A 26,151-nucleotide genomic window follows, 5' to 3' on the forward strand; every position below is an offset into this window, starting at 1 on the left:
ATAGTCATCGAGGTCCCAGAATCCTTCTATCTTTATGCACCATTGTCTTTAGTCCATGCTGTTTCATGATCCAAGATAGCTGCTGGAGCTCCAGCCATCATATTTGTGTTCCAGGCAGGAAGGAAAGAGGGCAAATAAGGAGCTTCTTCTAGTTGAACTGTCCCCCTTTAAAAGAGCTTTCTTAGAAGCCCCACCCAATGACTAGCAGCTTGATTCTCATTGGCTACCCTTGGCTGCAAGGAAAGCTGGGAAAAGTAGCCTTTTAGGGGAGCTCATTGCCACCTAGAATAAAATCAAGGGTACTGTTCAGTAAGGAAGAATGAGGGAATGGGTGCTGAGTAGGCAGCCAGCAGTATCTGCCACAGCATGTGTCACAGCAAGCTCCAGGCCCCAACAGACATCAGCATGACCACATGTCACGCTGATTTCTCAGAGTTCATAGTGGTGGCTTTGACCTGTAGTAACGAAGTGTAAGATTTGGGCGTAGAGACCTAAGTGGAAAATCAAGAGTATGCTGGTCTCCTGGACCCTTTGGTTGTGATTCCACATAGAAGGGAAGTTTTATTCTTAGAACACCTTGCTCTTAACCTGGGGTGGCTTTTGCTTGCTGTTGCCTGCTGTCTTCCTTTTTTTTTTTTTTCATAAAGATACAATTCACCTAACATAAAATTCACTATTTCCAAGCACACAGTTCAGTGCTTTTTAGTATATTCACCGTGTTGTGCAGCCATCAGCAATATCTAATTCCAGAACATTTCCATCACCCGAAAAGAAACCCCATACCCAACAGCCGTCGGAGCGGATGTTTTTAACCCTTCTCCACCCAGTCTCAGGTTGATGAGAGAGCCGGACTTGCCACGTGAGACGGAGGAGTTTTTAAGATTCTCCAACAACCTAGGCTCAAACCCTGGGTTTCTGGAATATTGGTGGATCTTCTTGGGTGAGCTAAGGAGAAGGCCATGGTGCAATTCACCCACAGCAAGGAAAAGAGGGGTCCCCAAGAATACTGCAGAATCTAAATATTCCCTGCCTGGGCTGACCATGAGCTAGCTACACTGAGTGGCGGGGGCATCTTCAAAAGCTTCCAGGACTCCGAGGCACTTGGTGGTGATGCCCTAAAGTATAGTAGAAGCTTTAATAGCTCCCTGTTGTGACCACAGATGTTGACAGGAGATTTTTAGATTCAGTTGGTGTTATTTAACATGAAAGGATGGAGAGGATGCAGAACTCACATTTATTAATAGGTGCCAAAGACGAACAGAATATTGTTTTTCTACCACCACCATCCTGGAAGGCGTTATACTCATTTCACAGAAGGAGCACCCAAGGTTTGCAAAGAGAAGTAACTTGCTCAAAGCAGAATTTCAGACAACATCCTGAGTCTAAAATCTAAGCGTCTTTCATTGTGCTGGGCAGCGGGCACCTGTGGTGTGGCTCCGGACCTAGCCCGTGGCAGGTGGAGCCACTCCGCGGAGCGGCCTAGTTGTTGCTGCCTGTGGGGTGGTGACAGGAGGAGGGGGCTCATCGGAGCTCGGCTCTGGGCTTCTCTGTGCCAGTGGGAGCTCCCCTCCCTTCTGCTCGCTCCCTGTTCTTCATTCCTCAGGCGAAAAGGTTGCTCAAGGAGACTCCAGGACTGGGGTCTGCCTCGTCACTGTCACCAGGAGCCTTTTTTCCTTCCTGACTTGCCAGAGCTCCCCGTCAGTCCTCACAGCGCCTCTGGAAGCAAAGGGAAGGCAGCTGTGGGATCCTGGCTGAGCAGAGTCCAGGTAAAGCAGGCTTGGGAATGGACTGGTGGGGAGGTTGGGATGTCACAGGTCTGAGCACAGAGCCAGGGGGGTGGGGAACAGCCAGGAAGGATTGTAGGTTCTGCTGCTCGCTTGATTAAGGGGGTCAGCGTGTGTATGTGTCATCGAGGTGGGCAGGGAAGGGGAGGGCTGTGCGTGGGGGGTGGGGGGAGGATATATAGGCTGGTGTGGCTGATACAGCGGAACTGAGCCTCGCATCTGAAGGAGCCCGGCTACTGACAGCTCCCAGGTAGGCAACTGCACGGGAACCCCAGCCCCAAGACACACTGCTGGGAGCCTCGGGAAGGAGCAGGGCATCGGGGCTCTCTCCCCAGCCCCTCTCCTTTGTCCAGGGTGGCTGCTGCTGGCCTCCCGTGAGGTTATTCCTTCATTTGTCTTATTTTCCGTGCTCGGATGGGAGGGTAGAGAGGGGAGGGCTGAGGCTTTTATCCTGAAGAGAGATGCAGAAGAGCTGAACTTGGAAATGAGGAAAAGTTTGGATTCCCCAGATGTAGCCCCTACTTGGTCACTGCTGCCAGTCGAGAAAAGCTGGTTATAGGAGTGAGGAGAGGGGAGGGGCAGGCACTTGGAGGCGGGGGACTTGCATTTCCAGGCAGCCTTCGGGAAGCCCCCACCCCTCCAGGCACCTTTGTGAGTGGTTTCTCCCTGTGGCTGACTTCCCTTTCATGGTGCGTTCAGCCTGGTTTTCAACGTATCGCTGAACTTGATTTGGATTTGGGTTTTTCATCCTGAGGAGACCCTGCTCACCGAGGCACGGAATACAAATCGCTAGTAATGATGTGGGGGGAAAGTCAGACCCAGGCGTTTTATGCTGCTGAATGGGGTCGCTGTGTGTGAACTGCACGCAGATTTCTGCAGGGATGACCTTGGTCTCCCAGACCCTGAATCCTTTGGAGGGTTCCTCTCTTTCTTTGCATCCTTCTCCTCCTGCCCATCTCTTCCACCTAAAGGTCTCCGCCCACGTCCTGTGGAATACGACGTTCAGAAGTCATCCAAACTCTCTCGCTCTCGCCCAGCCTCCTTTTTCCGCTTTCTGTCTTTGTGCGTCTGTCTCTCTCCCTGCGTGTCTTGCTTCCCCTCCCGCCGCTACCCACCCCCTCCTCCCCCATCTCATTCTGAACATGGGCAAGTTCTGGGGGGAATTTCAAGTAAGGCAGGATGATTCGGGAAACGGACTATTTAAAGCAAGCTGCTTTGGACTTGAATACCCTGCTCCTGGGCTCCAACATCTGTGTTTTGCTTCCTCTCGAGCAGCCCATAATTGCCTCAATTATAACCAATAACATTGTTCGGCAGACTAACAAAAGATGAGCTTTGCATGGCATTCGCCAGCAAGCCTAAACCAGACTTATCAACATAGAGTGGGGGGGGGGGGGACAAGTAACTGCCTGGCTTCTCATCAAAACCTCCTAAAGAAATCACTGCTCTTTCTCACTGCCTGTGGGTGGCTGCTGCAGGCACGCTCCTCGTTCTCATTTGTAAAGTGTGGCAGGGAAAAGGTCTGCATGCTTCCACGGGTGCTGTGACACCTTACACAAAAAGCATTCGTGTTCCTCTGGCTGAGTCTTCTGCAAGGGAGGGTCCCTGGGAAGACGGCCCCCAGCCACCACCTTGGGAAAAGGAGCCGCTTCCACTGTTCCATGTGCTGCCCGTCGAGGGCGCTGTGATGCATCCGGGGTCGTTGAGGGGTGGGTGGTGCAGTTCTGTTCTTTGAGGGGCAGCAGCTCTGGCTTTGTCAGCTGAAGGCTGAGGGTACTGGGGGATTTAGAGGATGCAGGAGATTTTGCATTGTCAACGAAGAGGGTAATTGCAATATTAGGCTCAAATCGGTGCTTTCTGGAGCCCAAGACAGGAACTGTCATGAAGCTATTATTCTGTATTCCATCAATCAGGTATTTATCATCTACACTCCACTAGGCAGGGGAGGCGCGCAGGGGCTCCGATGGATCTGATAGAGGTGATAATAACAGCTCTTTACGTTCGTAAAACGATTTACATCTTAGCGCTTTCACACCCATTATCCCCTTCAACAGCCCTGCAAGAGATGGTGTCATTATCTCCATGTTGCCAGTGAAGAAACTGAAGCTGAGAGGTTAAATAATTTGTTAAGGACATGGCAGAGATGGGACTGAGTCCAACCTTGCTGGCTCCTGGGCATCGCCCACCCTCTTGGGGCCAGGGGTGCTTACAAACTATCGGGGGTTGGGGTGAGGCAGCAAACACCGTGAAGTAGCTGCAGGACGGGCCAGGCTGGGTGTAATTAAGTCCTGAACTGCGTGGTCCAGACAGCAAGTGCTGGCGGAGTCTGGGGGAAGGCATGCTTGCTGCAGAGATTCCAGGGGTTCAAGACAGGCGGGGAAGGAGGTGGAATCTTGGTGGGCCAAGGGCTTTGGAAAGGGAGGTGGCAGCAGGGACAAAAGCCACAAAAGGAGGGCAAAGGAGTGAACGTTTATTGAAACTTACTATGTGCCAGGTAGTGAGCTAAACATGTCCATATGCTCATTTCATGCTAATAACACACGGACAGTAAGGATGTGAGGTTTAGGGTGAGTGTTCCATGCTTTTATCCACACGGTTCAGTCAGCCTTGCCCCACAGCTCCCACGAAGGAAATCTACCTGTTTTGAATCTGGGTGGAACTACTCATCAGATATTCCAGGGAGGGGATGGGCCCCTCCCAGAGAACAGGAGTCATTGTGACAGACAGCCCGCAGTGGCTTGAATGGCTGGGAGCTCATCAGGCAGACTGGAGGTTCTCAACGCCTCTATTTCCATGCCTGTGCGTCCTCTCACTATCCGACATGAATGAAGCTTTCCTCTAACCACAAACTAGCTATAAGATTTAGGGCACACCAATTTGGGGGGCAATTTGGTTTTCTGGGCATCTCCCTAAATAGCCGAGGATTACGTTTCCTCTTGATTTTCCGTGATCCTGTGGTTTTTTTCCACGCACCAGCTTCTGCCTTCCGCGTTGCAGAAACACAGTATCGCCAGTTCTGAAGGGCCTGGCTCGGCGGGTGATGTGCAGGGTCTCGGTCACCACCAAAATGTCAGCGCAACACCACCCCACCCCCAGGGCTCTGCATTCCCCCACCCCGGGGTTCAGAGCCAGCCTCCCCTGGGCTCACGCTAATCCTGTGCTCCTCCCCCGCCCACTCCCCATTCATCCTTTCGTTCATTCAGCGGAGAAACGTGTGCAGCGTTCCTGATAGGAGCCCGCAGTGCTGAGCGCCTGGAAAACAGACCCAGCAGCCTTTCCCCAGCTTCCTTAGAGCTCAAGGCCAGTGTTATTAGATGTTAAGGAGTTTCGGCCAGTGGTCTCCAAAAGGGTCCACTGGGCTCTGGGAAACTGAGGCTTAATTTTTTATGTTATCTTCCTTAATTTACACCTTAGTGGGTTTTACAATGTATATAACTTATCAATAAATTAGAAAGGTGGGCTCAAAACTGTTTGATTGCCGGAGGTATAAAGTTTAAGAAGTCTGAAGATTTCTAGTCTAGACCCATTGCTTTTTCGCCTGTCTGCATTTTCTAATCTTTCTGAAAGGAACGTTAAGTGATTTTATTCTCAAAGTAAATAAAAGCTTTTAAAAATCCATTTAAATTACTTTGACCGTGTATGGGGAACCATGGTCCAGAATCAGGAAGATCCAAGTTAAGAGTGATACCTCTCCAGGCTTGTGACGGCGCCAACAAAGTGTCTGTTGCCCACCCCACCCCACCCCGCAAAAGAAACCATCACCCTGCAGGCCATCTCCTGAGCCCCAGCTGGGCTGTTGTAACAAGTGATCTGGCCACTACTAAAATCAAAAATAGTAACCATCTAATCCAACTGCCTCTTTTTTTGGAGAAGGGGAAACTGAGCCCTAGGGAAAGAAAGCGCCTTGGCTCAGGATCCCACAGGTCATGGCAGAGCCGGGGCCGGAACCGAGGCCTCTTGTTCACTGATGGCCCACCAGATCCAGGCACACCCGTCTGTGTAGGGCGGGGACTTGCTTTGCCCCTCCCCTCTGCCTAGCCCCTCCTTCCAGGTGGAAATTGAGAGCAGGAGAGGGACCTTTTTGGAGGTAAGCATATTAGGCAGAGGAGGAAAAAAACTAAAGGAGCCTCAGTCATAGCTGGTGAAGAAGTAAAACTCAGTGCAGGGGTTGTATCCACATGGGATGGAGACATGGGGCGTGTGGAAGACAAACCCCTGTGCTGATGGGCAATGAAAAGTTCCTCTGGAAACTGAGGAAAGGCAAAAATAAAGAGGGAGTCATCAGAGTAGAGGATCCCCAGAGTTCAGGACTAAAGGAGGTCCTTAGAATGACTTCACCTACCCGAAGACAGACAGACAACTGCCGAGAGCACTGGGAGATCTGGTGAGAGCAGGAGCTTAGGAATCAGATGGGTGGGAGTCTCAGCTCTTCCAGTCCCCATTATTTCCCCTCTTCCAGCCTCAGTCTTCTCGACTGTAAAGGGGGGACAACAGCACATACCCCTGAGGATGGATGCTTATAAAGCAGTCAGCACAATGCCTGGGACAGAGGATGCTAAGTATAATAATAATAGTTGGATTACTATTAAATACAAGCAGATTCGACCAGAATTCACCAACCCATCTAAAGCAGGACCAACGTGTAGAGCTTATGGTTTCCCAGAACACATGTTTTAGAGTCAAAACACCTGAGTTTAAGTCCTGGCTCTTTCATAAGCTGGATGATCTAAAGCAAGTTGCTTAACCTCTCTGAACAAACGTTCATCTAAAAAAGGGGGATAATATTAACCCTAGACTATAGGGTTGAATAAGAATATAAAAACTCTTTTGTAACCTGCAAGAAAGATATCTACACATGCAATTGATGAGAAAGAGAGGACAGACACGCCTCTAGGAGAAAGGCTGGTCCCTCTTTCCTTCTCCACTAAATGCACTAAAATTACAGGCTTTCTCATAGGTCATAAGTCAAAACTCAATTAACTTTTAGCTTCAGCTAAAGCTTCACATGTAATCCTCCAAACAGATAAGCAACTAATTATATTGCCTCAGAAGCAAGATTACATGCAAATAGATTAAAGCTAAACACAGCGGTAGTTTTATCTTTATAAAGAGTGAGGTGCAATTAAATTTATGAGGTGTTATTACTGAAATAAAAGGTAGTTAAACATTTCTTTATTCAATACGAGATGTCCAGATTATAGCATCCCCACACAGGAGTGCGAGCTGAGTCTGGTTCACTAAGTGAACACGAGCCATGCAAAATTCAAAATTACTCAGGGAGATTGTACTGACTGATGGTTTCTATTGTACAAACAAAACAAAACAAAACAATAACCAAAACTGTTGTTAGACCCCATTTTGCAGGTGGGAAGACTGATGCTCTCAGAGGTGAAGTAACTTGCCCAAAGTCACACAGTTACTAAGTGTAAAGACCAAACATAAATATAACTTGAGAATTAATAAATCACTCACCTTCATTTAATCAGCATTCGCTGATATACAGAACTACCAAGAAAGCACACAGATGTCGTCAAGACTTCTCAAAAACAAAAAACTTCTACTGAATTTTCAATAGTTTAAAATCTAACTTCACCTAGAACACAACTGTACCAGAGGTGAAGGGGTACCTAAAAGGACAAAATGTGGTCCCTTTTACAGGGATAATTACATATATCTTGAGCTTTTATTTATATTAATCTTATATAACTATTATAAACCACATGCGAGGCTGTACTGGGTGGTGATTCTCATTTTAAGGATTCTCTGAATCGCAGAGGAAAATGAATAGCCCTGAGTAATAAATGGTTTTTAATGAATAGGTGGAGTCACTTGTTAAAAGTGAGGGGTAGAAATCTCTGGCTTCTTTTTACAGGATAAATGCCCCCTGGCATTGGTCAATCTATCTGTTTCAGTGCAGATGGAACATTCTTATGAAAAAGAAATAAAAACTTCAGCCTTCAGCATCAACTACTCTTTATAAACTCGTGCTGATTCATAAACAAGGATAAGAAGGAACCACTTCTCCCCGCACTGAATTGCTTCCAAGTGTTTTTCATTAAAACCTAAGTGAAAACACTTCCCAGGATGCAATGTTAGGGGATTATTATTAATCGCATGCCTTGAGTAGCCTTGGGGAATGGAATACGCAAACTGGCTGAATAAAAATGATTTTCTTCTTTCTGAAAAAAAGTAAAATTTTAAAAAATTTAATTTAAAATAAATAAAAATTAAAGGTGGGACATGGAGGGGTAGGGAAGTCAGAGACTGGTGGGTAGGAGGTAGGCGGACCATGGGCTTGCAGGGAGGGTCAGGCTAAGGCCAAGTAGATTTGATAGGGTTTCCCCAAGTGCCAAGTCAATGAAGACCCACACTTCACATGCAGGAAAGGCTGTCAAATGGGACACATGCTACATGCTAAATGTCCCGGGAGCTCATCTATTTTCTTCACCTCTCCCTAAAAATCCATTTACCCAGAATTTGAGATAACGAGGAACAGCCAATCCACCAGACATTTCCTGAATGTGCAAGTTGCCACCGGTAATGAAGTTCATGAAAAACCTCAGCCGGAGAGCATTTCATTAACATCTGTCACAACCGATCAGCTCAGCCTCTGCACATATTCCGTACTGCAGTGTTGTATCAGGAAGGGAAGGAAACCGTCCCTTTCTCCTTCCCCATCTTCTGTGACGTACAGGCACTGCCATCATGTGGCCGTAGAGAGCACAGCCTAGCCATTCTGGGCGAATTCTACAAGACTCTAGAAAGACTGAAGTTGAGTAGAAGAAACTTAAAGACAATTATCAAGTGAAACAAAAGACATCTCCAGGCAGCTCTCAATTTAAGACCTTTGCTTATTTGGCGGCTGCCTGGAACTCAAGACACATTTTTCATCAGAAGATCCTGTAAGTGGTGATGAGTTCCCCGAGGTGCCCCTAAATACTCCCCAACTCCACATCCGCGAAGGAGAAGGGAGAGGGCGCCAGAGACAGTCCACTGTCATTTATCAAACTTTCTTGAGCATCTCCTAAGTGCCTGGCCCTATGCCGGGTGCCAGAAATACAGCGAACCTTAGAACGTGATCTCTGCCCTGTGGGAGGTCACAGGCCAGCGGGAGACACAGACACACAAGTCCAAGCTTCCTCGTGGGTTAATGTTTTTAGGAGTTAAAATAACCCCGGGCACAAGCACAATATAAAAGCTTGTAAAAGAACCCAGTGCACAGCCTTCACTCAACAATACCAAACTCTTATTAAGGTAAGATTTATACGCAGTGACATGCAGAGTGTAAATGTACACCTCAGAGGGTTTTTGGCAAATGCATACATCCCCGTGACGTCCCTTAGTCAAGAATATTCACAGCATTTCCAGAAAGTTCCCTGTTCCCTTTCCGTTTAATCCACCAAATAAAGATGGTTCTACAGGGACCCAAAATGATACCATCCAAGAAAACAGCTTTCTGATTCAGGAGACTTGATCACAGGATAAATTTCAAGAGAAACAAGAAAAACTGTACATCTTTGTATAAAGAACATTAACTACTGATCTAATAATCATTGGAGCTATTACCTTAGAAGAGTCTCCATTTTTCAACAAATAACTCCACATGCCTGGTCCTGTGCTTTGCACAGAACAGCAAGGTGAACACATTGGCTCCGTGCTCAGGAAGATAGCTCACTTCTAGCAGGGGAAAGGACAAGGAACTTGGAATCTTCTCGAAAGAGCAAATTCTGGGCCGTGGGGCATTCCTGGCGGAGGATGGAATGGGGTGGGGGATGAGTCACTCATAAATCTCCTATTTAAACATATTCACTGCACTTTGTAAAACGTCCCTTCTGGATCTCACCTTTGCAACAGTCCTGTGATGAGGTGGGTACCACCATTCCCTTTTAAGAGCTATGAAAACTGAGGCTGGGAGAGGCTGTCCTGAGGTCACATACTGGTAAGTTGCAAAGGGAGGCCTTCAGCCCCCCAGAAGTGCTTATGCAAGTGGGGGCCAGCCAAGTGGCAGGAATCACAGGGGTGCTCCCCCCAGGAGCCCAGACACTAGCCCCTGTGTGAACATTATGCCTGGCTGACAGGTCCAGGGTCATCAGCACCCTGGACAATCCACTCCCTCCTGGGAGGCGAATCTCGGGCCCCAACTGCGCTGTCCCCTCAGGAGCGTGTCTTTCCTGAATCCCCTGTGTGAGGGTCTCTGGCCCCAACGGGCCCCCACAGAAGGGCCGTTCTAATTGCCTCTCCTGTGTTTTAGCATCCTGCTTCCTGCTCCTTCCTGCACCATGAAAATCCTGTTCTGTGACCTCCTGCTGCTCAGCCTCTTCTCCAGCGCGTCCAGCAGCTGTCAGAGGGACTGTCTGGCCTGCAGGGAGAAGCTCCGCCCAGCTCTTGACAGCTTCAACCTTGAGGTAGGTCCAGGGGTGACCCTGTCTTCCCCTCCCTCCCCCAGAGCGGACCCAAGGTGAGAAACTGAAGCTACTACCCCCAGAGGGTCACGTGACCCTCCCAGTATCAGGAAACAGCTGTGGACTAGAGCAAACCCTGTCATCTTTCCTCTGGACCACATTCAAATAAGACCCACTCATGCTGCCGTCTTGTTCCCATTATTTAAATAATACATACACATTGTAGGGAATTTGGCAAATTCAGAGAACCACAAAAAAAGACAAACACACCTTTAATCCCACCAGAGAAAAAAAAATCCTAGTTTTTTCACTTGCTCTATGACACCAGGATAAATATCCCATTTTTAAGTTCCTTTGTTGAACCGTTCCCCTCCGTTGAACCTGTTTTGATATAGTAGACAATTCTACGATGAACACCTATATGCTTCTCTGTAACTTAAATTTCGATTTGAGCACTACCTTTCTTTCCATTAAATATGCTGCTTTCTTAGCTGCTTCCAATAGTCTGAAGAGTTACTCATCTCCTATTAAACCCAGTAGAACTCAACTATTTTTCTTTGTAGTCAGGCAAACTTCTTTCAAAAGATGTGATGTTTGAAACTCCTCACCCTTGAAAAACAACGTTGTGTCTACTTTTCCTTAAGGCAAATGTACAAATATAGAAACCGAGTGCTCATGGTGGGCTGACGCACTAAGGTGAGCGGACACAGCCCCCAGCCCACCCAATCACCTGGCCCCTCCCACGCCAGCTCAGTGCTCTTCAAGCCTGTTTTCTGAACAGTGATGACTACAGTGATGACTACCACATCCCGAAGAGCCCCAGAGAACCCATTCAAAGTTCACCCCTCATTCAGCCATCACGGTTTTTCTGAGCATCTACTTAAGTGCTGAGCACTGGGTTATGCAAGGGTCCCGAAGGTGAGCAGATGGATGGGGTTTGCGACTGGTGGGAGAGAAGACCCCACAATGCCTCCATAAGAGCCATTACTGGGCACCCAGGGGGCACAGAGCAGTGGACCCCAAGCTAGTCTAGAGGGGCAGAGGGGGCTGTTGGAGGAACTGAAGTCTCTAAGGAGACCTGAAGATGAGTGGGAGTGAGGAGACAGGGAGCCCCCGGTGCCCAGGGGCCCGCGTGGCAGAGGGAGGCGTGGGGGCCCGTGTGCAGTGCCTGCTGGGGGCAGGGGATCGGCATTTAAGGAACTGAGAAAAGCTGAGTTTGCTAGAACACAGAAGGCTCACGTGCCTTTTCTGTGCAGCCCAAAGAGGCTTCAAAGTTCACCCCAAAAAACGCTTTCCCTTCATCTTAGTAAACAGAGCAGACAACTTGTTGACACATAAACCAGAGAAGTAGTTCATTAAGCGATAATCTCGTAACAACCACGCCGTGAAGGTTCTGAGGTCGCAGCCTGGACAAGACTGAGAGTCGTGCACAGTTTCTGAGTCACCAGCTTTCATTGCAACCCTTTCCCTCCCACTCAGAAAGGCACTGGGACCTGAACACACATCTGTACTCTCGTATTCATAGCAGCATCATTCACAGAAGTCAAAAGGTGGAAAAGGCCCAAGTGACCATCACAAGACGACTGAATAAACAAAATGTGGCATGTACAGACAATGGGATATTATTCAGCTTTAAAAAGGAAGGGGATCTGGGGTGTAGAGGGGAGGGTATAGCTCAGTGGTAGAGTGTGTGCTTAGCATGCATGAGATCCAGGTTCAATCCCCAGTGCCTCCATTAAAATAAACAAACCTAATTACCTTCCCCCACCAAAAAAATAATAATAAATTAAATTAAAGCGATGTATTTTTTAAAAGGAAAGAAACTAGACATTAAACAAATAAAATTAAATTTAAAAAAAAAAAAAAGGAAAGGAATCAAAACACAGGCTCCAGCTGGAGGAACCCTGAAGACATGTGCTGAGTGAAATAAGACAGACACTAAAGGACAAAAACTGTATGATTCCACTTAAGTGAGGTTCCTAGAGTAGTCTGGTTGGTGGGAACAGAAAATCGGGTGGGGTTTGCCAGGCGCTGCAGGGAGGGGAAACGGGAGTTAGTGTTTCATGGGTACAAAGTTTCAGTTTGCAAAAATGAAAAAGCTCTGGAGCTGGATGCCTGTGGTGGTTGCACAACCAGGTGAATGTACTTAATACCACTGAACTGTACACTTAAAACACAGTTCAGATGGTAAATTTGATGGTACGTGTATTTCACAATAGAAAATAGCGTTAAGAACTCAACTGCAAGGCTAACCCTGAGTCTGCTCCTTTGTTAACAAAGAAGCATTCACAGATGTAGGTAATTTGTTTGTAACACATCACACCTGACCGTGAGGCACCACGACTCCCCCCTCCCCCACCCCCGGGACACCACGACCTTGGGGGCCCTGTTCTGAGACTACACCACCACCACGTGCAGATTCTCTCCAGCCTCCTGACTGCCATCTCGGGATCTGTCCTCACTCCCTTCTTCCTCCTCCTCCTTTGTACCATTGACTTCCATGCTGGGCAATTTCCTTCCTTCTTCCCCTCTCCCTCTTGCTCTTTCCTTCCCTCCATTCTCATGTTTTTTGAAAAAGCAAAGACGCATGTGACTTTGACCCCCTTGCTGCTTTCGGAGTCACCAGCAGCTCATAACCACAGAACCCCCGACCAATTTGCAATCCTCTCCTTGTCCTCCTTTGGTGAGCCCAGCTCTCTTCCCCACTCCAACTCTTCTTTTTCTGTTTCCTAATGGGATCCCGTTCCTCTTCCTCCTCCCTAAACACAGGTGATCCCCAAGATGCTCTGCTTCTTACCTCCAAGTCCTCTGTCCTTCTGGGAGGCCATCACCGCATCCCAGGCTGTCCGCTCTCCCCAGGTGGCAGGTGACTCCAAGGGTACCCTTCTCACCTCCTCTCTGCTGGGCTCCAGTCACTCTCCACAGTTCCTGGGAAATCCAGCTTTCCCTCCCTGGCCTTCCCATGGCTCCAGGAACTTGTCTGGTCATCTTAGGCATGCCTCCCGCCTCCCCGAGCTGATAAATCCTACTCAATCTTTGAAACCCAGATTAAGTTTCACCTTTTAGGGGAGAACGCTTCGCTAATTCTCCACCTGCCCCCAACTGAGCCAGCCCCTGGCTCCTTTGTTCTCTGACAGTTACTTGCACCTGCTGGTCTATCTCTCCCCACAAGGTCTGCGCTATCTTTTCTGATCAGTTTGGGTAACCCCAGCACGTGGCACGGTGTGGAGCAGAGCAGTACTTAGAAAACCTGTCCCATGGTAACTGTAAAATTGCAAGATGTTCAGTGTCCTCAGAGGTACATCCACTCTAGACAATGTGGAGCTTTCACATTGGTGTCTATCAAAGCCAGAAAAGAATTTGGAGCATGTTCCTATTTCTCCGTAGCATCTTAAATCTCTGGGGTCCCAACAACACTATTAGAAAATAGCTGGTTCTAGCCTCCCAGGGAGGGGTGACCCCTGCAGCGCCTGCCGGCCTCCCAAGGACCTGGCTGCCTGGTTGTTTGATTTCTAGCTTGTATTCACTTTGAACCTATTTTTTAAAGTTTTATGAAATGCCTAGAATTTAGGCAATTATATCTTATTTATTTCCAAATCACGCAAACCTTGAGTATGTCCGCACTGTGAATGGTGGGGGAGACTCAGATATTTCAGCAAGGGTCACCTTGTTACCAGAGGCAAGTTCGTGGCCCAAAAAATCCCTGAACTCTTTGAAGGGTTTCAGCAAAGCATATTTAAAAGCCAGGTGAGGGAGCGGGGTCGCAGGGTACATGTTCAGCTCGTGCACAATTCTCTGATCGGTTGATACTGAGGTAACAGGGTGGTCAACACTATCAACCCTTAGGCACCAGAAGGTCAGGGGGCCACATGCTCTCGATCATCAGGGAGTTCATTTCTTCCCATTGGTGGTGATTTTAAGCATCTGAAAAACTCTGGAAATATACATGAGATACTATTATCTGGTACTTCAGAGAAGAGCTACAGCAGAGGATATGGGGGAGGGGTCTGACCCTGGAAGGCCCCCCAGGGTCCTGATCAGTTATAACCTCCCCAACCCCTCCACCAAGTTATGTAGTCCTGAGCAACTCCCAGGACCCTCCGGACTGTTGGCCTCATCCAGAATTTCTTTATTTCTCTCTCCAGGTTGATGGTCCAAGGATGGCTGGCTTTTTTTTTTTTTTTAGGCTTTTTTTTTAATTTTGGTGGATGAATGACTCATACACCCCAAACCACTGCAGTGCAGTGACCGGGGCTTTCGGCTAATTGTGAGTGATACCTACCCCATCAGCTTAAGTAGAAAAAACTAGATCCACTGAGTTGTTTTTAGAGACAAAGAAGGGGGTAACTACCAAGGAAGTCCTGGGGAAATTTATCCAAAACTCTATTATAAACAGCGGAAGAAACCAACTGCCTTCTGGTAGCCTTTCTGTCTTCTTTACACGACAGCTCTTAGTTGTTGACTTGCAGTGGGAGTTTCTTACATGTTTTTCTTTCGAAATACTCATCTGCTGGCCTGCCAGTGTTGGCCCTCAGACATTCTGGCAGAATCTTCTAAAGCAAATAGATCCCAAATGTCTCTTGGTCAGAAATGATTCGATTCCTTAATGGCAGAAACTGACAATCTCAATGAGCTGCTTCTTTTCCTTCCAATCGGCTCATGGGCTTGTTTCCCTAATTTTTTTTTTTTTTTTACTTTTTTTTTTAATGGAGATACTGGGAATTTAACCCAGGACCTTGTGCATGCTAAGCACATGCTGTTCCACTTAGCTATACCTTCACCCCCCATGTTTCCCTAACTTTTGGTCCCAGACAACCAGATAGCCCTTTGTTCAGTTTCCCCACAAGTCCAGCTTTACAGATCAATTTGGCACCAACCTAGGACTTTTCAGACTTTCCTCCACACTCTGGCTTAATATAGCAGTGCCATCAGTGTGGGCTGAGAAAATGTGTCCAGCTCGCTTAACGGGCCATTAACCCCTCTCTGGAAAGAGGCTGGTGGGTCCCTCAGACCCGAGGCGTAGGCATTAAGCTCCTATGCCCATCTGGTGCTACAAATGCTGTTGTCAATTTGGATTCATTTTAGCCCAAAACCTTCTCCTAAAGCAAGCGTTGAGATGATTTTTGTGAGTACCTAATGCATTGAACAGGATGCTGAGTCTCCGTACGGGCTATGCATCTGGTTCGGTCACAGAAATTCATTTTCTCTGATTGACACACAGCCTAATTACCATCTGGGCTCAGAAACCCAGCGGCTCACAGAAGACCTGATAGCCTCTAGGTTTAAGAACTTCCACCCGTTCCTGTAAAGGAAGGAGCCAGCCCACACGACGTCCCTGGGGCTCCTATTCTGTGAGGATTGGACCAAGTGTGCTCAAACGTCCATTTCAGCTCTAAAACTCTCCATTCTGCTGGCTTTCCCAGTGCTGCCCGTGCCTTCCTCCTTTCCCCTTGACGCTGCAGAGCAGGGCTTCTCAGACACACCACTATAGACATTCTAGGCTGGATCATTATTTGTCGGTGGAGGGGCGCACTGTCCTATGCATTGTAGGAAGTCTGCCAGCATTCCTGACCTCTACTCGTTAGACAGCAGCAGCATCCCCTGCTCCCACCTGCTGTGTGATAACCAAAAATGTCCCCAGACAGCCAAATGTCCCCAGGCCTTTGGTGGTGGGGGGGGGTGGCAAAATTGCCCCTAGGTGAGACCTACTGCTACAGAGCAATAACCCCAAAGGACTGTGACCTAGAAGAATGAACTACAAATCGGTTCTACTCGGTTTTCCTCAAAGTGTTTCAGGAGCAGGCTAAGTACAGACCCAAGTGACTCTTTCCTGGAAGGAGTCTCCAAACACTACACTCCATGCTGGCTTCTTTCTCGTCAGAGCAAGTTACAAAGCAGGATTTCTCAAAGTGTAGTCCAGCCTAAGGTGCTTGAAAATGCAAACTCCTGGGCCTCGGCTTACGGCTTACAGAATCAGAATCTCCAGGGGGTAGACTATGAATTTTCATTCCAACAAACTTCCAGTTCTTAAAGAACGCTCAAGTGTGCAGCTCTGTTGTTCTAAAGGTCGCCCTCCCCATCTATGGAACGTGCCTGTCATTCACTCTTACCCAGTGAGTTTGTGGGAGTGAAAAAGTGGTTTCTGTATGTATTTCACTGAGCTGGCACTAACGACGTCTCGGTTCTGTGAGCATCTCTGAGAAAACTCTAAATGGAAAAGATATTCTCAGAAAAGGCTTGTGTATCAGGAGGGGCCAACACCGCCACCTCTGGCCGGCAGGTGGGCTGGGCAAAGGTGCTCCTTGGAAACCTTCCCAGTGAAAGAGAACAGCTCTCCCACTGTCTCTGTCTTCTCTCTGGTCCAGCAGAAAATGAGCAATTTCCCCATCAGAGCCTTACCTTTTGGTCTCATAGAATCCTTATTTTCACACTATTCATATTGCAAGCACAGAGAGGCGGTTGAGTAGGAGGTGTTCTGGGCTGGGACTTGAAACATCTGAGTTCTTGTCCAGGTTACACTGTTATCTCATGATGTCGTGTTGGACACAATACTGAACCTCATCGCAACATGCAAACACTGACTACGTGTGTGGTTTCTGAGCCTGGGCAAATATCAGAGTTGTCTTAGCTTTGTAAAAATAAGTTTTAAACCCTGGTTCTAGTCTTCAGAGATTTAACTGGGTTGTGAAATTCTGTGTTTTTAAGAGTTTTGCAGATGATTTGGATTCACACCCAGGTGCAGGATCCACTGGACAGGTGTTGCCGAGGCCCCTCCTGGCGCTAGGATTCTCTGCAGTGCTTTGCTCATGTACAAGAGAGCTGGGGCATCTCCCAGTATGGCCACTGGGTGACCTCAACTGCAAATTCCCTCCTTTCTCTCCTTGATTCTCTCCATTTCACATTCTCACTATGGAATCCACTTTGTATTCCAGCTATGAGATGCCTGGAATGCATGCACATCCTCCCTAGAGCACAGCTTACAGCCAAGTGAAGAGGTCCCCAGCCTGGAGTCCACAGATGCCCATCCATAGAGAGACTTTAGAATATTGATGAACCCTCTAAATTTGTACTCAAATGTGACATGATGAGCATTTATATGGTGAAAGGGTGGGTTCATAGCTTTAATTAGCTTCTCAGAGGAGTCCACAAGCCAGAAAGGGTTAAGAACCCTGGTCTAACGGGACAGACAAGTAATCAGGTAAACCAAGAGCGGCAACAGGGTGACAAGTACAACATCAGAAGCGTGTGCTGAGTGCCGGGGGAGTTCAAGCCTGGTTGCAATTCCTGTTCTTCCAGTGACTCTTCCTCATCTTTTAAATTTTTTTTAACTAATTTATTTACTTATTGGTGGGGGGCAGGTGATTAAGTTCATTTATTTTCAGAGGAGATACTGGGGAATGAACCCAGGACCTTGCACATGCTAGGCATGTGCTTTACCACTTGAGCTACATCCTTCTCTGCTCTTTTTTGTATTTAAAAAAAAAAAATTTTTTTTTCCTCTGTCACCCTTAGCTAAATATAAAGTGGCCTCTTGATTAATTCAGCTCAGGGCAACAAATCTCTACTGAAACCCTCCTACTCACTGGATGGAGACGATTCCTCATTGAGTACAGTGTGACCCCTGGCTTGTCCTATTCTGCTGTGTGAGGTGTTACAATTACACTAAGCAGTCACACTTCCACAAGGGCGATACAAAGTTCTGCGGGAGCACAGAGGCAGGAAAGAGCAGGTCTGGCCAGGAGGCCAGAAGAAGGTGTCATGGAAGGGTGGCTCTGGAGCTTGGCTGGCCCCAGAGGATGGATGCAAGGAGGTCATTCCATCAGAGGGAACAGAGTGAGAAAAGGCATGTGGTGAATGCGGGGGAGCTTGGGGGTGTTGGAGGTACAAGGAGCAGCCCCACACGCCTGAAGGGATCGGGGCATCGTGCAGAGGATTCAGAAAGAAATCTGAAAGATGGGCTAGGACCAGACGGTGGAGGAATTTGAATGCTCTGCTCAGGAGTTTGGAGTTTTTCTCTAGACAAAGACAAAATATTGGACAGTTGTGAATAAGTAGCGATATGATTAGATCTATTCTTCAGGAAGATTGTTCTGCCAGAGACATAAAATGGCTTAAGACAGCAAAGATTAAAGATGGAGAGGTCCTTTAGGAAGCCACTGCACCCCAAGAGGGACTTAGGCAGAGGTGATGGAGCAGAGGGAGCAGACTTCCAGACCGACTGGATGGAGGAAAGGGGTCGTGAGAAGGGAGACATTGGAGAGAAGCCCAGGGTTCTACACTTGAGTCAACTGGGGAAAAGGTGCCATTCAGAGAGAGGCGCAGGGAGACGGAACAGGAGGACAGACTTGGGGCAGGGAAAGTATATCAGATAAGAAATAAATTCACCTGCTAGTAACAAACACCTTCGTAAAGTGACATCTTTAATGAGATGGAAGAAGTCAGGAGGTGGCCAGTCCAGGGCTGGCCTGGCAGCTCCTTCTCCTCACAGACTCCTTATCTTTCTCCTTTACCTGTCTCCGGCCGCCTATGGCTTCCATCCTCTGAGTCACCCCATGGTTTCAAGGTGGCCCATTGAGCGCCAGCCAAAATGTCCACATTCTAAGCTGGAGGCTGGAGGAAGGGGAGGAAGAAGCAGAAAAAAGATGTTCTTCCCAGATAAGTCTGCCCGTTACTTTCCGGAAGACCCACCTGGTCATATCCATTTATACATCGTTGGCCACCTCTGTCTACAAAGGAGGTTGGGAAACATACCTGTGGCCTTCAGGAAGAAAACACATGTTCTGTTGGCACGGAAGAAGGGAAATGGGGACAGAATGAGCAATTGGCAGCCTCTGTTCCAGAAGAGAAAGTGAGCTTTACTCTTAGCAAATTGCGTTTAATGTGCTGGTCAGACGTTTTGATGGAGAGAGGGGACAGAGATCAGAGAAGCGTCTGGAGCTCAGGACATAACAGGGGCCGGACACAGAGACCCAGGAGTCCCTAAAAGAAGTAATGGGCAAAATCACAGAAATGAACAAAGTCCCCAGGGGGCAGATTGTAAAGAGAGATGACAAATTTAAAGACAGAATCTTAGGAACACAGGAGGAAGGAGCTCAAACGACCTGAGCGGTGACTGCGGTATCAGAGAATTTTCCGGAGGGTGTGGTCCACGTTACCAAACACTGCAGGTCAAGGAGGAGGAGGCTATGGAGGTGGTGACAGGGAAGTCACCAGAGGTCCTCAAGAAGGCAGAGATAGTGGAGGGGTTGGGGGAGGGGAAGCAGATTTCAAGGAACTGAGGGGAAAGTGGAAGACGCTGAGAAAGGCACTAGCACAGTCAGCATCGTGGAGAAGCCTGGCAGTGACAAGAGGGGGTCAGGGTCGGGAGGTAAAGGCTTGCAGGAGAAGTAGGAATGAAGGAAGTATGTTTAGGGTCTGCTGGAACAGGCTGTGAGGTCTGTGATTTAAGCGGCATACGCGTCTCACTCCTTGGTTAGGGATCTGGTTGGAAACCTTGCCGGTTAAGGCATCTGTGTCGCTCTGAACACCCGGGTGAAGGTTTCTGCCCCCAAAAGAGGGCCGATGGGGCAGTCTTCTCACACCTGCACCTGCCCAGGCAGAGCAGTAACTCTTGATGCCCAGAAAGCCCAGCTGAAACTCCAAGCTTTGACGAAGGGCTCTGCAGCTTCCTGTTGACCGTGACGTCAAGGGCAGGTTGAAGTGGGGTTTTCACCTGGCGAAGGCCAGAAACAGAGGAGCATTTGGGCTGAAGCTGAAACAGCTAATGGAAAAAAGTTGGAGGCAGAGGCTTCCAGGAGAACCAATCAGAGACGGAAACGTGGGAGGGAGGGGCCAAGGCCAGGACCAGCCTGGAGGGTGGGGAAACATCACAGTCAGGTGGTCTAGATGAGAAGTGGGAGATGCCTGGAGACACAGAGCAGCAGCAGGGGTTCCTGGGAAGCTGGTGGGTCTGCTGGATTGCATCTGATGTTCCCAGATTGCCTAACCTGCCTACATCCCCAAGAAACTTAACCCCAGTTTTCTATAACTGATACACAGATAGTGATGACTAGCGTATGCAGGGTGAAAAATGACCACCACCAAGGTTGATCTTTACCTGATGACCTTAAAGTAACCATGCAGATTTAACTACATGACTATGTGCTTTGACACCCCCAATTTCTTAAACCAATCTGACCTTTCCTAAGCCTAGTAAGCGAACAAGATAAAATTCTTCTTTACAGGTGACCCTGATGAGCTGTGTTTGGCTCCAAAAACCTAACTATGGCTATGACTGGGTGCAGATTTGATGCACTCATTCTGTCAATTTGCTGTGTCACCTGAGGTGGATTAACCTCACCTCTCTGAGCCCCAGCTTGTTTTGTTAGTGAAATGAGAGAGCTGGGCCAGAGAGTTTTTTGTTTCTTTCCAACTCTGAAATTCTGTGAACCTACATGTAAACTGTAAAAGTGACTGCCTGTAAAACGGCTGCACGGCACTTGAGGAAGATGATTCAGAAGCATTTGCATTGGAACCGAAATAGACAACAGAGGGTCTTCATCTCATTGCCTTGGACTAACAGATGGCCCTGGTCCTTCTCCTTCCTCCCACCTCTGTCTCTGCAGCTGTGCATCCTTGAGTGTGAAGAAAAGGACTTCGCCAGCCCTCTCTGGACTCCGTGCACCAAGGTCATGGCCGGGGGCTCCTGGCAGCTCAGCCCGGCTGACCCAGACCACGTGGCCGCTGCTCTTTACCAGCCAAAAGCCTCTGAGATGCAGCATCTGAAGCGAATGCCCCGCGTCCGGAGCCTGTTCCAAGAGCAGAAAGGGACAGAGCCCAGCATGGGTGAGGCTGGAGAGATGGAGCAGAAGCAGCTGCAGAAGAGGTTCGGGGGCTTCACCGGGGCCCGGAAGTCGGCCCGGAAGCTGGCCAACCAGAAGCGGTTCAGTGAGTTTATGAGGCAGTACCTGGTCCTGAGCTTGCAGTCCAGCCAGCGCCGGCGCACCCTGCACCAGAATGGTAATGCGTAGCCGGAAGGGGAGCCCCTCCCAGCTGCACCGTCCACTTCAACCCATGAGTGAGTTGGGCCCAAATGAGCTGGGGGCAAAAAGACACCTCCTCCACCCCCATCTAAGGCTTCCTCTCGGGCCTGCCTGGGGAAGCTCATGAGCCCCCAGACTCATACACACACCCAGACCACCTCCAGGTGTTCAGCTCCCAGGAGGCCTGGGAGGTAAATCCACCTCCCTGCCTCCTGCCCACCCTTCCTCTGGGAGCCAAGATTTTCTGGGGTTGCTCCTGACCACTGCCATTAAGAGATTGGTTACCATGGGGATAATAGTAGTGTGTTAAGATAACTAATTCCTCTATAGCTCTCCAGGAGCTTAGTTACTATGGGGACAGTTAAGTGGACCGAGCCTCCTATCTGGTTGCCATAGAAACCATTCAGCTCACCTTTCCTCTGAGACTTTATCCCTGAGAACCAAGAGCTGGACCTACCCTTAACCGTCCCCGGAGGCTGATTTCTGCAGCTGTGATGTTGCTCTCTCACCTTCAAAGATGGCTTAGCTCTCTCTCCTCCTCCCCCCTCTACATCTCAAGGTGACTGGACTCCATGGAAACCGGTAAACGTTTCCACTCTCCACCACCCTGTCAAGGAGTTCTGGGTAGGACCAGTTCCCATCAGGACACTTTCTGTTCTTCTTTCTTCCACACATCACTTGTCTGTCTGACCACTCTGCCAGAGATGGGCTGCTTTTTGCAGCTGATGGTACCTGAGCGCGACACTGAGGATCTGGCCCAAACGACCTGCGTAGCTTTTAGAAGAGGGGCTGAGGGAGCATCACTTTTTCTCACTTTTTGCTCCTTCCCAGGTGCCATTTTTACTGTGTGTGTGTTTGCTTGTTTGCCCTCATCCCTTTCTCCCTCCTCGTCTGTTCTTACCCCTGCAGGTACTTTTATACACGTGCCCATAATACAGATCGGATAATAAACATCAGCGATCCTAATTTATTGCCCAGTCATTACAGACTCAGCTTTCCTCAGCCCATCAACCTGCATATAACGTTGTGTGGCGTAGGTAACTAGCAGAGTGGAATCTTCTGAAAATCTAAGAAAACCCCAAACATCTGGGCATATCACATGTGGGGAATATAACAATCGGCAGGGTCTCGGACCTCTTTTTAAAGCCTAGAAACTTTCCCTAATGGAGAGAACCCATCAGTTGGTCAAAAACATTCCCAAAACATTATTACCCAAGTGGGGGCTTTTCCCTGACTCAGAGGCATAAAAGGAAAAAGTCTGCGTGCGCTGCTTTATTCTGCTTCCTGTACGTCAAAGGTAGCCAGATCGGGAATAATCTCCCCTCAAAGTATGTTAATACACATGTTCATCGTTGGCACCCATACTCCAGCAGGGAGGCAGCCCACGTCGCTCTTTGCAGGTAGGCTGCCTCGTTTGCAAAAGGTCCACTGCCAAATACGGGTATAGGTATTAAATTGTGAGGTGAAGGTTGCATGTTTATTCTAATAGAATGACTAATCTCAGATGGCCCTGAATTCACCTGCACTGTTCTTGAAGTCAGACTCTTGGATCCTTAACAAGCATCCTATTTCTTCCTAAGCAATATCTGCAGGACCTAATGGTGGATCTTTCAGAACTAGCATGGATTGAATTCTTTCAAATCTGCAAGGCATTCTTCTTTAAAGTGACTCTTGGTGGGGAGGGTATAACTGAAGTGGTAGAGTGCATGCTTAGCATGCACAAGGTTCTGGGTTCAATCCCCAGTACCTCCTCCAAAAATAGATAAATGAATAAGCCAAGTTACCTCTCCTCCCACCTAAAAATAAAAATAAATAATGAAGTGAATCTTAAGGGATGCTAACTCTGAACTGCCACCATTTTCTTTACCTAAAAACAGTTTGAAATCAGTCACGTTAGCAAGAATCAATTTATTAAAAAAAAAAACAAAACTATTTGAGCCCCTATTCAGCCAATTGGTTTTTCTAGTTTTCTATTAAGCTTCCCACTGAGCAGTACTGAACGTGACTGGTAACCGGCTTCTGTCTGCAGCTTTGTTCAGGATGTAAAGTTCTTGATGGAAACGCCGAAGACGTTAACCAACTCATCTGGGTATTACTGATCACTCGCCAACTGCAACCATCTCACTCATGCTTTTCCCCCACACATTCATGGTTGCTGAGTTCCAATGCGGATACGTATCTATGAGCCCTTTAAGCTGTCTTTTTTTGTCTCTCCGCACCCCAACCAGCCCCATACATGCTTGGGGTCTCTCCACAGTGGAGGCCACCTGTTGCCAGGGCTATTCTGGACTTCCGAACTCCTCTGTACTTAGAAGGCTGGAGGAACTGGCGCCCCCTAAAACATGGGATAAAAACCCTACTCAGAAAATGTAATGATGTCTGAGAAGGGAGGGACCTTGAGGTGTAGGACCAGTCCCAGATAGACTCGTGAAAAGTGGCCAACTGGTCTCCGTATCCACCATCCCTTCCCCTGTTGCTCATTCCTCCTCTCTTCTGCTACCCCAGACCTTGAACTTCAAGACAGTGGAAAGTGAGTTGATTTATTCCTGGTGAGGAATGAGTGAAGTTAGCACTTGGAATATGAGAGAGCCAAGAACGAGGGCTTTATTGAACCTGAAGGAATGAATTACTACACATGGATTCCAAATACGAGGGATGATAGAACTGTTTCCAGGCAGGGGGCCTATCCTATGCCTTTCAAGTCCCAGCCCACATACCTCTGCTTTATTCTGCTGGTCCTGCCAGTGGACTCAGGGCCAAGGAAAGCAGGTGTGTAGAGGGAATCAGGGACCCCTTTTTGCTGCTTTAGGCACTGTTTATTCAATGTAGAGTTTTTCTTTGCCTCCTTTCTATTGCTCAGTCACTAGGGCAAATAGGATGGATGGAAGGGTCAGAAAAACTATCGGGTTTGCTATTTTAATCGTTTCTGTCTCCCCAGGTGTCCAGGCAATCCCCAAATCAGCATGTCTCCAGCCCCAGACCTGCCGGACTCGGCTGGGAATCAAGATTCCTTCTTCCCCAAGGCACTGAGGCCTCCAGGACCCCACCCCCAGGGCCCAGCACCGCCCTGTCTGGTTGTCTGTCCCTCCCCCTTCTCCCCCCACGGCATGTTTCATGACAACCCTGTTGCTACATCAGAGTGTATTTTTGTAATTCCTCCAGCTAACATCTAAACAGCCCATCTTCCCTTCTCACCCGCCTCTTCCCTCTTCTAGGGCGGGTTAAAGGAACAGGAAATCAAGCCTGGGGTTTTGACTTGTCACTGCCATAATTTGTTTGTAAAAGAGCTGTTCTTTTTGACTGATTGTTTTAAACAGAGATTTCTCCATTAAACTTCTACTTAGAAAATGGTTAATACATTGGATGGCTGTTTTTAAATGACGTAACTGAGAAACAGACCCCAGACACACACACCGTCAAAGCTGCCTCTCTTGGTAGGCAGAGACCAAAAATAAGCGGCATCTCTGTTTTCTGTGAAGTGTGCCGGGCGAGATCATCTCGTGGGCATAAACACCCGACTGGCTGTGTCCCCAGATCCAAGCCCACAGCTGTGTGAATGGATGGGCGGGATATAGGGGGGGCCTCATCCTCAGTTTCTGCCTCACTAGGAATTTGCATTTTTAACAAGTTCCAGGAGACGCAGAGCCTGACAGTTTGGGAACCCTGGATTGGGTTTCAATGGACACGAAACATATTAAGATGTGTAATGATCAGTTCAGCCAGGAAACCCCTGGTCCACCCAAATGCAGTAACCAAGGAGAGTCAAGCACCTACAGAACTCGACAGGGCCATGGGAAATCGGTAAGGGAGAGTCAGGCACTCTGCTGGGGCCCTGGGGGGCCCTGGGAAGGAGGTGGTGACTGGAACCCAGTGAGAACTACAGCTCCCTCTGGCGGTCAGTAGGGAGACAGCCATTCATACATTGTGCAGGGCAGTAAGGGCCGCGAGATTCCAATACCCTTGCTCCTCTCTCCTCCGGCCCTTCAAACTCCGGCCCAGTGTCTCCTGTTGGTCAAATGCAACCGGAAGCCAGAAAGTTAGCGGGTCCCCCAATGCAGCCATAAAGGGAAGCCTGGGAGGGCCCAGGGCTGCAAATGGCCAATGACCGACCCAAGGGCAGTTAACTGGTTTGTGGGGAGGGGCGAGGGGTTGGGAAGGGGAGATGCACTGACTGCAGTGGAGCAGTGATTCTGTTCCGGGGCTTTCTTAGACAGGGCAGAGCAAGGAAAAAGGGAAGGCGGAGAAAGAAACCCTCTGTTCCACCCCAAGGTGAGGGAGAAGGAACACCTCCCACACCAGCCATCCAGGCTGCTGAAGCCTGCCCCACTCCCGCCTTGGACTAGTCCCTGGGTCTTCTCAGGATGGCCCTTGGACCTGCTCCCAGACACGCCTCATGGTCCCAGTTTAAACTGCATAAAGCAGTCCTGGTGCTACCAGGGTAAGACATCACTTTCTGCTGCCAGCTCCCCTCCCACCGAGGCCAGTTTTTAACCCGCCATCTGGGCCATCACAGGACACGGAATCCATGAACTCATGGAGCAGCCTGTGCTGTTCCCTGGGGACAGAACTCATTGCATAGGCAGAGTGTGACTTATTTTCTCCTCGGTCACTTGCCCGCTCCCCAGCAAACTCAGGCACTTGGCCAAGAATATTCCACCCACCTTCTCCCCCTCCCCCGCCTGCTGCTGTCAGTACAAGCAGTATAGAAAATGGTTACTGCCTGGATTACAATCCCAGTGCCACTACGTCCCAGATTATGACTTTGGGCAAGTTTTAAAATTTCTGTGCCTCACTCTCCTCATCTGTAAAATGGGAATGACAACAGTAAGTCCTTCCTGGGGTTATTCGGGTAATCCACATAAGCACTTGGCCCCGTCCCCGGTAATGTTGCGTCTTGTTCTTATAAGCAAGTGAGTCTGTGTGCTTCGCCCCCAGGGCCATCAC

General features: G+C 48.6%; 1 protein-coding gene across 3 annotated transcripts; it reads left to right on the forward strand.

The window, feature by feature from the left end:
- Positions 1-1,548: 1,548 nt before the first annotated feature.
- PNOC (prepronociceptin) lies at positions 1,549-24,551 on the forward strand. 3 transcript variants are annotated; one of them, XM_010995400.3, is made up of 4 exons: positions 1,549-1,766; positions 10,036-10,189; positions 20,791-21,184; positions 24,146-24,527. In XM_010995400.3, exons 2-4 carry the CDS (start codon positions 10,064-10,066, stop codon positions 24,235-24,237), a joined length of 612 nt encoding a protein of 203 aa, XP_010993702.3. In that variant the 5' UTR covers positions 1,549-1,766; positions 10,036-10,063; the 3' UTR covers positions 24,238-24,527. The 3 variants fall into 3 exon arrangements, with proteins under 3 accessions (XP_010993702.3, XP_010993711.3, XP_010993695.3); XM_010995409.3 differs by lacking the exon at positions 1,549-1,766 and adding an exon at positions 1,803-2,034 and having other exon boundaries at positions 20,791-21,242; positions 24,146-24,551; XM_010995393.3 differs by lacking the exon at positions 1,549-1,766 and adding an exon at positions 1,981-2,034.
- Positions 24,552-26,151: the final 1,600 nt, after the last annotated feature.

This window comes from Camelus dromedarius, chromosome 36, assembly GCF_036321535.1.
Source record: "Camelus dromedarius isolate mCamDro1 chromosome 36, mCamDro1.pat, whole genome shotgun sequence".
In the NCBI taxonomy this organism is placed as follows: Eukaryota; Metazoa; Chordata; class Mammalia; order Artiodactyla; family Camelidae; genus Camelus; species Camelus dromedarius.

Coding starts and splice junctions, on each gene's coding strand:
- PNOC (XM_010995400.3), top strand. CDS start 10,064: ATGAAAATCCTGTTCTGTGACCTCCTGCTGCTCAGCCTCTTCTCCAGC. Junction 10,190..20,790: donor TTGACAGCTTCAACCTTGAG/GTAGGTCCAGGG, acceptor CTGTCTCTGCAG/CTGTGCATCCTTGAGTGTGA. Junction 21,185..24,145: donor GCGCACCCTGCACCAGAATG/GTAATGCGTAGC, acceptor CTGTCTCCCCAG/GTGTCCAGGCAATCCCCAAA.